Source organism: Psittacula echo, assembly GCF_963264785.1.
Source record: "Psittacula echo genome assembly, chromosome: 3".
Classification (NCBI taxonomy): domain Eukaryota; kingdom Metazoa; phylum Chordata; class Aves; order Psittaciformes; family Psittacidae; genus Psittacula; species Psittacula echo.
This window is the reverse complement of record NC_137736.1, coordinates 54,949,895-54,964,093: the sequence shown is the minus strand read 5'-3', so window position 1 is coordinate 54,964,093 and position 14,199 is coordinate 54,949,895. Positions and strand designations below refer to the sequence as shown.

At 35.5% G+C, this 14,199-nt stretch overlaps 1 protein-coding gene across 1 annotated transcript in view; it reads right to left on the bottom strand.

Annotated features, from left to right (window-relative positions):
• Positions 1–14,199, bottom strand: part of PRKX (protein kinase cAMP-dependent X-linked catalytic subunit) — a gene marked incomplete at its 5' end in the record, with an annotated part of 58,059 nt that overhangs the window by 16,014 nt on the left and 27,846 nt on the right. The window contains 2 exons of the mRNA XM_080613257.1: positions 6,689–6,952; positions 11,215–11,383. Coding sequence (XP_080469383.1) covers positions 6,689–6,952; positions 11,215–11,383 — 433 coding nt within the window. The remainder of the gene's footprint in view (positions 1–6,688; positions 6,953–11,214; positions 11,384–14,199) is intronic.

Genomic DNA, 14,199 nt, shown 5'->3' with positions numbered 1-14,199 from the left:
GGGAAAACAAACAAACAAACAAACACAGATTAACCTGAAACTGAAATAGTAGTAATAAATGAAAAAAACCCCACCAAAAAAAAAAAAAAAAAAACCCACACCAAAAAAAACCAACAACAACAAAAAAAAAAAACACCACAACCCAACAAGCAAAAAAAGAAAGACCTTTACAAGACCTAAAAAAAGACTGCTTCGATGAGAATTGCCAATTCTCCTATAACTGAGATATAAGGAAATTAAGAAACTTCCTGGCTGCAGGAAGTACCTGTGTACAGTTTGCTGACTGTTGGTATGGTACTTTATCCATTAGGCTATTACATTGCCTTGAAATTATTAACAGTTGTTGTCACTCTGTGAACTGCAGACCCTGGGATTTCATGCAGTACTTCTGACAGGCTCAGCAGAAGGCAAGCTTATTAGCGCATTTCAGCAAAAAGAAAAATTTTTTGTTTGAACAAAACAAAGGCAAGAGGAGGAGACAAAAAAGTTATAGTTTAAATCAGCAAATAGCTGCAGACATACGCAGGATTCCTTTCACAATTTAAGCAACATTTTTCAAATGGTATTGAAATGTTGCCTGTTATCACTTGGAAAAGAAAACATTTTATATATTCAATTGTTTAAAATATTTACAAGGTGTAAATTTTTTAGACATAGCTTTCTTAACGTAAGCTCAGGATATAAAACTGCTCTATTGCTACCTAACTGAAATGTGTATTTCAAGTTCTATAAATTCAAGAAATAAATTGAAACTAAGCAGTCAATGTTTACAAAGACCAAATTACATTTTGAAACAAAGAATATTCTGAAACCATGTCTTTCAGAAATGTGAACTCTTCTTTGTACACTTCCCTAGGTAGACAGTCAGAAAATGAAACTATGAAAAAGTACAGTTCAAGACAGGATGAAACAAGAGCACAGAACAAGAAAGAAGAAAGCATACTGCATTTTAACAGAGAGTTCTAATCATAGAATCATAGAATAGTTAGGGTTGGAAAGGACCTTAAGATCATCTAGTTCCAACCACCCTGCCATGGGCAGAGATACCTCACACTAAACCATGATACCCAAGGCCTCATCCAACCTGGCCTTGAACACCACCACAGATGGAGCATTCACAACCTCCCTGGGCAACCCATTCCAGTGCCTCACCACCCTAACAGTAAAGAATTTCTCCCTTATATCCAATCAATAATAAGATACGACAAAGAATATAGTGACAAAATTAATTATCACTGCACATAATTTCTAACTTGCAGCAAAAAAACCCTCTAATTGTTTCATTTGTGAGTGCAGGTAGAATCTTCTCCAATCAAACTGGTAATATGGTCCTAGAAAAATGCATTAGATTGAAAAGCAATCACTTTTAGAAGTCATACATATTCCTTTCAAGATCTGATCTTTCCTACCACTGTTCTGCTAAACATAACAAATCTTTTTCCTAACCCTAAATGGATATTCAAGATGCACCTTATGGAATCTCAGACTGTCAACATTATTTTTTTTTTTTATTGTTTTCTCTTTTGTCTGTTTGGTTTTTCACAACTTAGCCTTGATTCATAAAAATATTTAACATCAAGAAAGAGGAACTATACAGTCAGTCAAGACTTTAAATGCAGGTTTATGATGCACAGAGTTGAATTTCTTTAACTTTGGTTTTAATATGGAAAACCTTGCTTTTAATAAGCTAAATTACTCCAGGTAAACTGTCAGAATGTGTTGGACAACACTATGCACAGTTCTTGAAAATACATTCATTAGTGTAAATAATACATATTTAATTTTCGTCATAAAAAGGTGGCATATTTTTTATTGCTAGAAAATAGAAACTTTATGCACTTCAAGCATACTTAAGAAAATCCTTAGGTACAGCACTGCTTTACACACCACTGCCATCTAGCAGTTGTCCAGATAAGGACTAGGTAATTAGGAAAAAGTAGCAATGCTTTGTTATCTCTTAAAACAAAACAACCCCTGTATTACAAGGTTTTACATGGCTGTATTACAGTCCATTGTCTTAATTTTTTTTTTTACACTAATTTAGGCAGCTCTGCAAATAAAGCAGCTGGCAGTTTTACTTTATTTGGGAAGAAGGGGAATACAAATGAAGCAAACAGATATATGTTTTATAACATATGTTTTGTTAAAATATAAAATATATGTTTTAAAACATATGTTTTAATGGACAAGCTAGATGGTTTACAAGGCAATGTCCCATAATGGTCATCCCTTCCTCCCCCAAAATTGCCACAACTATGAAACCCTAAATTCAGCAAAGATGCAGTCTTTGGTGGTTTTCATCCTTTACCAAGGTCATTTACATACAGAAAAAAAACCCCATCAGTCTAAGATTTGACCATGACTTCCAAGACCTCCATAATTTGATGGTAACAATGTATCTAAAATGATCCTCAATTACAGTATAGGTTAATAACAAGATCTTTTCTGTCAAGCAAAAGGAAAACACAAATTAAGGAAACGCCAACATAACTTGAAGACCCCTAGCTGCACTAGGAAATACAATTTATTACCACCAGTTGGTCATCTACTTAATTTCAATCAAATTTATGTTTACTAACTACACAAAAACTTGAAGGAAGCTCAAATTCTTTGTAAAGTTGTGTATTTGTGCTGTAAGATCATGACTTCCTCATTTGTTAGTCATTAAACAAGCTAATATTTTTTTAAATTAATCAAGCAAGATGACTTCATCTTTTTATGGAATTTAAGTTTTCTGGGTTTTGAATTTTGGGTTGGTTTTTTTTTTCTGGTTTGTTTTTGGTTTTTTGGGGTTTTGATTTTTGTTTGTTGGTTGGTTTATTTGGGTTTTTTATCATTACTATTTCATGACTGTTGCATATTCATCAGAAATTCCAGATAATCTTTTTGAAGATAAATTAGAAAGCACAAAAATAAGAATAAACTGTGTCACTCAAACTACTACAAGAATAAGTCTATTGCCCTGGGTTTTCAAGATAAAAGCTGAAGGTAAGCAACAGTTAACAAGTTTGAACATTTCATTTTAAAATATGAAAATAAACCAAAGAATTTACTCTAGTCACTAAGATAAGCTATAAAATAATATTTTCAGGACTTGTTAACAGTATTATTTGAAGAAGTTAAGTCTTTATGTTTAATATATTTTAGCATTCTACATCATTCAGCTTCCACCTCTGCAGTTCCTGACAGGCTTCTCACATGCAAGCTGGAGATTAACAACAATGTACTTTTTGGCATTCTTGTCCGGAAGTTTCTCCGTAATTATATTCAGTGGAGACTGCTTTGTTTCCAGCCCACAAACAGTGACAAACAATACACTCTGCAAACAAGACTTGCTGTGTCTTGTTTTGTTGTTTTACTTTTTGTTTTGTTTTCTCTCTTCAATCCACTCCACAGACCAGTCACCAGGCACAACCATTTTCAGTAACAATGCAGAAGTATCCCCAATGTCTTTATGGCTAATCATTTCTAGGAAGACTTTCACAGTTTAACAACTGAGGAATTTTTTTAGGAATTTAAACTGAACAAATAAAATTTAACACTCCTCAAAAAAAAAAAAAAAAAAAAAAAAAAGTCCTAACTTTACCTAAAACTTTCACAACATTCTCAGAGAAATCTATGCATAAAAACCATAAAATTCCATGAACTTTAGTTTCATATGTCTCTGAAAGAATGCAGGAATTAAAACAAACAAAACCAAATTTAGAAGGCCTGCAAGCGAGAAAGATCAGAAAAGTGTTTAATGGATACACATTTATTCATGGTGGATATGTGGTATGTGCTTTCCAGAAAAAGAAAACTCTAAACATGTACTGGCTACAAAGTTCAAAGCAAATTCTTTCTACATTCTTCAGGTAACAACCACAAACATCCCCTCCCCATCTTTTTTTCTTGACTGCCCTTTTTTTAAAGTAGTGGCACATCTATTTTATGTGAATATACTTACAAGAAACTGAAAAGTCTTCAGTTAAGCAACACCAAGGTAGAAAAGAGAAGAAATAAACAGCAGCTGAGCAAAGACTGTTTTGAAGAAAAATTTAGAATTTTTTAAGAGTACACTATGACTGAAAAGGGAGGAACAAGGATAAACAGAAGGACAAATCAATAAGGAACAGGAGGAAACAAGAAAACCTCCTGTATTTCCTCTTTCTCTAGGTTAAAAAATTAGAGCCTAGCCCTTCAGAAAATACACTAAACAGGTAAATGTGCAGGCTGCTTCTCACATGGGAACACAAGCTATGAGCTACCCACTCTCTGAAGAGCTGCTTAACTGTAGATGGATATGGTGAACACCCTTTCACACACTGTAATGTAAAGAAAAACAGGTACAGAAAAAATCAATTAAGCAACTACAGTATCATTGATGGGAAGTATTCTGTATCAAGATTGTAATTGTATTTTTCAAGGTCTTCTACAGACCATGCTTTATTTTACATATCTTGTCTTCCCTTCCCTAAGAATATATTTGCTGGTCCTAAGTGGCAGGCTTCCTCACAGCTGTTTGAAAAATATATAGACTGTGTTTTATTCTCACAATTCATATATACTATATATATGTATACAGATATAAACATATTCACATTCTTCCATATAAAGTTCATGTGTACAGACATTTGCTGTGCATAAAGATGACAAAACATGTCTTTGTACTTCTCATCAAATAGTCTATGAAACAAAATAAGCTACTATGAAACAAAATAAGTGGATAAATTGCTGATAATTGTGTACCTTTACAGGGAAAAAAAACAGTGTTATGAAAATGACTACAGCAAAGGTGAGGAATACAGACCGAAACCAAGAAAACCCAAACCCCAACACAAAAAAACAAAACAAAACAAAACAAACACCATCAACAAAAACACAAACAAAAAAACCCAACCCAAATAAACCAGATTTGCACAGGTAACTGCTTGTGCTCTAACTGGTTAAGTCTTTGCTCCTTCCAATTCTAATGTTCTCTATTTATACTACCTGTTGCACAGTTACAGGTAAATCAGCTACAAATACAAGACTACTTTAGTATTCTATGTGATCTATGACTCAATTCAGAACAAACTGCTCAACTTCACTGCTCGCCCCACCCCCCCAGCAATGTAGGACGCACAAAAACCCCACACAGTTAAAAGAAGTAGCGATAACCTTTTTTGATGTCCTAAAATGTATTTGAACAAATTTACTTTAATAGATTCATCTCCTGGATTGAAAACTATACTCTGAAGTGAACTATCACTTTATTTAATGAAGGGCTACATCTGTTGTACCTTAAACCCACACAAATCCAAATTAAGAATAACCACTAAGTGGCAGTATCTACATGTAAAAAGGAAGTGGTAAGAATTTGTATGAAAATATCTTATAAAAAGATCGTATTACTTTCTTACATGGAACTAGCCTTACCTCTTCCTGCAAAAAGTAGTTTTCATTTAAAAATAAAATCGTAAAAAATAAAACAAACCCACATTTTTAAACCTATCTGCTTGACCAGTGGAAACGGAATTCAATCAAACATGTTGATATTAAAACATTATGGTTTCAAAACAGACATTTAGACCTCAAAGGTGAATAGAACCAGCGTACTTATTAGTTGCCTACCATTCTCCTGTGCCAAGGCAACCCAGTACCATGAGAATTTAACCCATAGGGGAGCAACCTTTATGACCTCTGTGACGTGACTTGATCCCTAAGATCCATCGTCATTTCAAAGTGATTTTGTAGAATGTCACACAGACACTGAGCTGTTGCAAAAGCAGCATTAAACAGGAAAACAGATGAGTGAAGAGGATGAGCACCTATGTAACACCTAGCTTGCTTATTAGGCTGCCTCAACTAGGACAATCAGATATGGCCTCCTTCAAGAGGTGGCCCAAGGGCATAATGGCAAAACTTGTCACACCACTTCTCTAACATGAAAGGCTAGTTTTTCCTTCCCTTCCCCTCCTTTTCTTTTAATCCCACTGACAGTTCTTGCTTCCTTTTAAGAACATGTATTATAATCTCGGAAGAGTAGTTCAAATGGAGGGAACACAGAAATCACTGCGGGAAAAAAAAAAACCTCTGCGCTACCAAAAAAGTTTGCATACACTAGTGAAATGGACATAAGGCTGACAATATGGCAGAAGTTAAAGTGATAATAAATCAATTAATAAATCAAATAATAAATCAATTCTGCTAAGCTTGCTTTACTGTTTCTGTCTAGATTTTGCAGTTTCATTTTAGCAAAAGGCTAGTAAAAATGCAATACCCAGTTTTCAAATGTTATTCCCACATTAAAAAAAAACCTCTCTTGAAAGGAAAGCAGAAGAAAACATGAATTACAAAACACTTAGCAATTCAATGTGTATTGAGCATTAATGTCCCATTTAATATAATGATGCACAGATCTCAATATTTTCTAATATTACTTCACTGAAGTCCTTTTTTACAAGATAGCCACTGAAAACTTAAAAATACAAAATTACTCAGACAAAAATATTTTACTACAGTAGCTTATCTGTAATCTTCCTCCTAGTTATACCTAAGGTGTAATATTGGTTTTCCTTGCAGCCATTTCAAGATGATAATTTTCCTTTAAATTAAGGTATTTGACATGCGGGAACTGCATCGAATATTAAGTGAAATGCTCTGAAAGCAAGCTTTTCTCTTCTGTTCAATGTGCAAAATGTAATTACTGTAACAAAAACCTACTTACCTATCCACCAGCTTTTTAGCAAATCCAAAATCAGTAAGCTTGATATGTCCTTCTTTGTCTAGTAATATATTTTCAGGTTTTAAGTCTCTGTAAACTATTTCTTTGGAGTGCAGGTATTCTATTGCACAAATAATTTCTGCAGAATAAAACAGTCCTGTGCTGTTGTTGAAACGCCCCATGTTGCGCAGATAACTAAAAAGTTCTCCTCCTGGCACATATTCCATTAACATATATAGAAAACGTTCATCGTGGTTGGTCCAAAATCTGTAATAAAAACATTATTTTATTGAATAAATTATCTCTCCAATTTGCTTTAGAAGTATATTTCTGTAAAATTATCTCTGTCCTAACTATGTACATAATCAATTTATGCTTCCTAGTCCACAAATATTAAAACCTGAAGAATCTGTGTAACAGACATTTAAGTAGCTGACTTAACCTGAAAAGTAAAGCAGATAGTTCAGGATGCACAGGCTAAGAAAGAAAAATCTAACTGATAAGACTTTGCTGCATCATACAAAAACAGGTCAGATAAGCAGCTAGTAACTGACTTGGTATGCTGCCAGTCTGCTAAGAACAGACAATTCTTACACATCTTACCTTTCATTTACTCAAATATTGCCAAAGTGATGGTGCATAAGCACAGCTTTTGTAAAGATGTTTATGACAGTGTGTTCAAAAGCAAGACACCAGAGAGTTCTTCCCCTCTCCTATCCCTTTCTCCCTGGAAATATACAACCCTGACTAAGCTATCAAATCGCAATGCCTGCTTTTCTACAGTATCTTTAACAAAAGTAATAGAAAATCAAAAATTATCGCAAAACAAGATTCCTTTCTATACTCCAAAATTAACCTAATGATAAGTATCTTCCATTACTCTGACTATTACGTTTAATTTAAGAACTATGATTGTGGTACTCATTACTACAGTGCACTAAAGAGCAGCTAAGGAAGAAGGAAAATCATTCCACATGGCTTTCAGGTGCTTCATTACAGAATACAGGAATCTTCTTTCCTACATTCCCCAAAACTAAGCTGTTTTTCTTTCTATCCACATTGAACAACTCATACACCACACACACAAATGTAACTTGATATATTTAAGAAGAAAATAAGTATCTAGTAACATCTTGGAAGAATATCATTTTAAAACAAACAGCTATCCCTATTACTATGTTAGCAGATAAAGAACAGCATATCCCTACCTAGTTTATTGATATGAGAATAGAACTCACTTTAGCCACTAGTAACTGTTTCTGCAGTATCTTAAGAACGGAAAGATCAAGTATCTTTTTTGTTTGGGGTTTTGTTTGGTCATTTTTTTTTTTCCCTCCATTAGCTGGTTCGTAATCAAGGCACAGAGTCTCAAGAAAGATAAGCAGAGCAAACTGAGCCCCAAAACCCGTGAGTGACTTTTGTTCAGTAACATTTGCTTGCTTGATATCAGCACTGAAGCAACCAAAAAAATGAGACAACCAGACATCAGGAACAGCTCCTTCGAAGTGATAAAGAAAGCAGAACACAAGCTTTTTGCTTTTATGGCACTACTTCCCTATCATAGTCATCAACATCATCAACTGGCTATTGATGATGTTCATGGTACCTTTACTGACTGTGTAAAAAAACCACTTTTGAAATGTATTTTAAGTAGTAAGGCAAAATTGCACCTACAATAAACAAAGAAAGAGGAATCAGAATGAGCAAAACAAAGCAAACCACATATTAAAACAAAACAAACCAAAAAAAACCAAACATGTACAAGGGAGAGAAAGGGCAAATCTGGCAAAGAATACAGAGGATGAAAGTGGAAAACCCAGACCATTAAAGACAGCAGCTTTACTGCAATTAATTTCTTCAAGAACTGACTTTTAAAGGTTTGTCTATCCACAGAAAATTTAATGCATTATTTGGCATACATAAAAAACCAGCAATAATAAAGAACAGCATAATAAAAATTCAATATTTGCAATATGGATTGCTTTAAGTGGTATTTGACTACAAAAACCAAAAATATTACAGAAGTTGGGATGAGAATAACAATGCCATGCAACATTATGATTCAGCTTCACTACACGTACTTTAGATGCCATTGTAAACTCTTACAGACAGATAACCTATTTTACCTTACAGAACTGTAAGACATAGTTGATTTTATTAATTCTTGTCCCCTTGGGAACAAATAAATAAAAAAAAAAAATCAAACAGACATGTTAAAATTACAGCACAATATGAACTGCTGCACCCATAGAGGTATGATACATCACTCAAACATGTCAGCAAAATTGCACCTAAGAGTCTCCAGTGACCAGTTGTTGCAGAAGCACCAAGCAAGCATTTCCAAAAAACAGTTTAAAAAAATAAGTAAACAAATAACTTCAGTATCTCACAAAAAACAGGACCTCCTTATATTCAGGAAAGGCATTTCTCAAAAGTAACAGGAAAAGGAAAAAAAGAACATCTTGTCTAAAAGTCTTTATATGTAGGAAGTTACAAGGAAGACGAACACCAGAAATAACCTATGCGCAGTATTACTTTAGAATTCTCTACCATAAAGTGCTAAAAACCCCAGTGTTATTATGCACTAACAGATATTCATTGCTTTGCAACCAAAGGAAGATACTATTCATGTTTAAGATGGTGATGCTAATTGAAAATATAAAAACCAGACCATGAAGATAACACAGTTAAAAGGCATCGAAGCAGAACTATATAGGATATTTTTCCCCTTTTTGTTAATCAATTATAAGCAAAGAATTAATGTGAAAAAACACATCTATTAGGGAGGGAAGGAGGTGCCTGAAAAAAACCTGTTAGCAACACAAAAAGCCGGAGAAAGTTTTATTTGTCATACAGTCAGTGATAATTTGCCATCAATCTTTGTTTAACCTAAAGCATGCAAATATTAACATGACTTATATTTTAACTAACTCATTACAGCTAGGTTGCTTTGAGTCCCCTTTGCCAAGGAACAAAGGCATCACATAGACAATTACATGAGCATAGATGATGCAGCATCTCATTGAACACGTGAACAGAAAATGCGAAGAGCTAGAAGACATGAAGAATGTTCGCCTTGCTCACAAGTGAGCTTCTGGTCAGATTGTGTTCTTTGGTTACTTTTAAAATCTGACACTGTGGAAATACGACACAAATGAAATCCAAGAAAACTTACCAGTTTGGAGTTTTGATCACTTCTGTATAGAAGTGAACCCTCAACATCCCTGTCTCTCTTCTCACCTGTTTCTCTATTCCCATACTTGCTGCACTGTTCCAGATGCACAGATGTTGAGGGTTTTGCTTGTTTGTTGATTTAGGTAGTTTTTTGTTTTGTTTTGGGTTTTTTTCTTCTTTTAAAGATTAATGCATGATATACATACCATACGTGATACACGAGGATGTACATGTAAAACCTTGTTCCCCCTGTTCCATCCAGTCTAAACAGATGTACTCAGCCCCTTCATCTTGCCTTCCTGCATGCATATGAAACTCCACATACCCTACAACTCATCTTAGTGATACTATGCCACATGCTTTCTGAACGATGGCTGGAAACTAACATGATGCTGGAAAAAGCAACAGCACACCAACATAAAAGCCTCCTTCTGCAGGTCTCTTTCCATCTTTCAGATGACTACCATGCTTTTGCCTTTTCCTTTTTCTTCTCATAGTTTCTTAACCCTGGGAAGAGGTTGCACTCCCTGCAGCTAGAGATTAACTAAAGCTAATTTTGTCTAATTTTATGTAAAGCTGATTAAAGCAGGTAAATACAAAACAAATTTTAGTCAATGGCTCTGTATCCATGCATGAGAAAATATAAATGGAACTTAACTGTGCAATTACCCAGAGGTTTAGCTATCCCATTAATAGATATGGACTCATATTTTTGTTGTGGTGCTGTGAACAGTAGAAGTCTGATGCCTTCTCTCCTTAATAAAGGAATCATTGAGATCATATGAATCTCCGTAACTCCACTAAAAGAAGTATTCTTCATGAAATGTGTTTCTCAACAGGTTCCATCAAATATGGGAATCACAAAGCCCAAGAAGTGATGCAGTACTTAAACTCCAAAAATAAAAGTTTGCAAAATAAAATTTTGTACAAGGTTTCAAAAAGCAGATACTTAAATCTAATTATAACTTTATCTAGGACATATATATGTAGAAATACTTCTTTTCTCACCATTCTAATATCAAGAATCATTCTAGAAGGCATTTTGATGAACCAATACTAAGATTTCTTCATTAGTATTTTACTTAAGAAAATATCTTCTGCAGTATGAAAACAAGAGACAGAGTAAAGCTTATAATAAATCATTGCTTAAATGTTTAAATTATGCCTCTTGATTTTAAATTCTTGATTCTTCTGTAATAAATAATTTAGTCTGAAGTCTATAGTCTAGATTACATAATAGAAATTAAATGCTTGGTGTTGTTTAAGTACATAAGAACTTGCAATGAAGCTCTGGGAACACTTTATCTGCACTTTCTACATAAGTTAAATGAATTGAAAAAAATAGAACAACTCACAGTCTGATCAAAAAGGGGTGGTTGACTTCTTTCAAGACTGACTTTTCATTGTGCACATGTTGCTCTTGCTTCAGTCGAATGACATCAGGAATGCTCATTACTTTCAGTGCAAAGTAACGTTTGGCCATTTTTTCCTTCACCAGATGAACACGCCCAAAGGTACCTGTGCCTGAAAAGTTGAGGAAGAAATGTCAACTTACTGTAAAAAAGGAAAAAAGCAAAGGTAATTTACTATATTAAAATCTACAGGAACTCAATTCCTGGTTTGGGTTTTTTCCTCATCAATACATCGGTATTACATTTTAACTGCTTTCACACAATGTTTTTCATGGGGATTTCTCAACTTTTAATGATAATGATTTACTAAAAATAATGGTATTGTGATACTGCTGTTCGTTGAATAGATAGTGGAGACATTTCTTGCAAAGAAGAGAAGCGGTCCTGAGAAACGGTAAAGGAGATGTATAAACAAAGTAAGTATGTAATATATAAGATTCAAACGCAACTGATGAAACAAGCAAAACTGCTCTCAAGCGCAGACGAAAGGTTAGAAAACACTCTCTTCAATTTCAGAGATCAGTTTTAATTTAGATCGGATGGGGACGGGCATGATAAAAGCATTCAGCTGGTTATATTCACAGCATGTGGCATAAAAGTGAAAACAAACAAAAAAAAAACAAACCCCAACTAACAAAGCAAAAAAAAAAAAGAAAAATATGACCAAGGATATAATGTTCATTTGCCATGGATTTAATAACTCTTCCACACACAAAAAAACTACTTAACTTTCCATATATTATTTAGTAAAGCAAGGTAGCTAAAAAGTCAATCAGGGCTTAAAATGTAGGAACTCAGAACACGATGAGTACAGAATATACAAAAATGATGACAATCAAAAAAAAAAGAAATTAAATATTCATCTACTAAGGTTCTGTGTATAGTTCTGGTGTCCTCAACATAAAAAGAATACATGGAACTTTTAGAACAAGTCCAGAGGAAGGCCACGACGATGATTAGGGGGCTGGAGCACCTCCCGTATGAAGACAGGCTGAGAAAGTTGGGGCTGTTCAGCCTGGAGAAGAGAAGGCTGCAGGGAGACCTCATAGCAGCCTTCCAGTATCTGAAGGGGGTCTACAAGGATGCTGGGGAGGGACTATTCATCAGGGACTGTAGTGACAGGACAAGGGGTAACAGGATAAAACTTAAACAGAGGAAGTTTAGTCTGGATATAAGGATGAAGTTCTTTACCATAAGGGTGGTGAGGCACTGGAATGGGTTGCCCAAGGAACTTGTGAATGCTCTCCATCCCTGGCGGTGTTCAAGGCTGGGATGGACAGAGCCTTGGGTGACATGGTTTAGTGCGAGGTGTCCCTGCCCATGGCAGGGGGTTTGGAACTAGATGATCTTAAGATCCTTTCCAGCCCTAACTATTCTATGATTCTGTGATTCTATGACTGAGAATAGACGTTTGCAATGACTCAGGTGAGGAGATTATTCCCTTAAATGTGCAAAGAGAGGTGAAGTCATTCAGTAGGATAAGAGTGATGGGGAAAAAATACTTTGCTGACCCTTCTAAAAGCAAATTAGAAGATCTGCTTATAGTGTTGCATTATTGTATTACATGGAAACAGTAGATCTGAGGCATCCTTTTTTTTTGTAGTTAATGTATTCCTTTTTGCAATTCACTCTTCAAAATACAAAAGGAAAATGAGAGCATACTGCCTTTTAAGTAATGTATTATGCAGAGGAGAGCCACAAGGATGATCAGGGGAGTGAAGCACCTCCTGTATGAAGATAGGCTGAGAAAGTTGGGGCTGTTCAGTCTGGAGTAGAGAAGGCTGCGTGGAGACCTCACAGCAGTCATCCAGTATCTGAAGGGGGCCTACAAGGATGCAGGGACTATAGTGACAGGAAAAGGGGTAACGGGTTCAAACTTAAACAGGGGAAGTTTAGATTGGATCTAAGGAAGAAATTCTTTACTGTAAGGGTGGTGAGGCACTGGAATGGGTTGCCCAGGGAGGTTGTGAATGCTCCATCCTTGGTGGTGTTCAAGGCCAGGTTGGATGACGCCTTAGGTGGCACGGTTTAGCGTGAGGTGTCCCTGCCCATGGCAGGGGGGTTGGAACTAGATGATCTTAAGGTCCTTTCCAACCCTAACTATTCTATGATTCTATGATTCTATTCTATGATTCTCTGTCCAGTACAGTAGTCATTAAAGTTCCTTATAAGCGCATTGCACTCAAGACAATTACACATGACTGAACTGAGTATTTCTTTTAGTTTGAAGTGAAAGTTAAAACTAGCACATTTAGCCACACTGATATTTGTACTTCCAGTACCTGAAGGGGACCTACAAGGATGCTGGGGAGGGACTATTCATCAGGGACTGTAGTGATAGGACAAGGGGTAACGGGTTCAAACTTAAACAGGGGAAGTTTAGATTGGATATAAGGAAGAAATTCTTTACGGAGAGGGTGGTGAGGCACTGGAATGGGTTGCCCAGGAAGGTTGTGAATGCTCCATCTTTGGCGGTGTTCAAGGCCAGGTTGGATGAGGCCTTGGGTGACATGGTTTAGTGTGGGGTGTCCCTGCCCATGGCAGGGGGGTTGGAACTAGATGATCTTAAGGTCCTTTCCAACCCTAACTATTCTATGATTCTACTACAGCACAGCGTTATGCATTTGAAGACAAGCACACATGTCGACTTGTTGGGTGGTTGCTCATTTTTTTTTCATTGATTAAGCAATGGCATGTAGGCTCCTTTAGAACAATACAATAGATACTAGGATGCTTGGCATTCAAACCAATTTCCTAACTTGTAAGAAGTCACTGTCTTGTTGAGAAGACCTGGTTCAGTATTATTAACCAGTATGTCAAATGATTTCCGATTGCACACTGGCCAGTTATGTATGATCAATCTATACTACAAGACAATTTTCTAAGATGCGTAGTGAGTGCAGAGAGACGACTAAGTATGTGAAATGA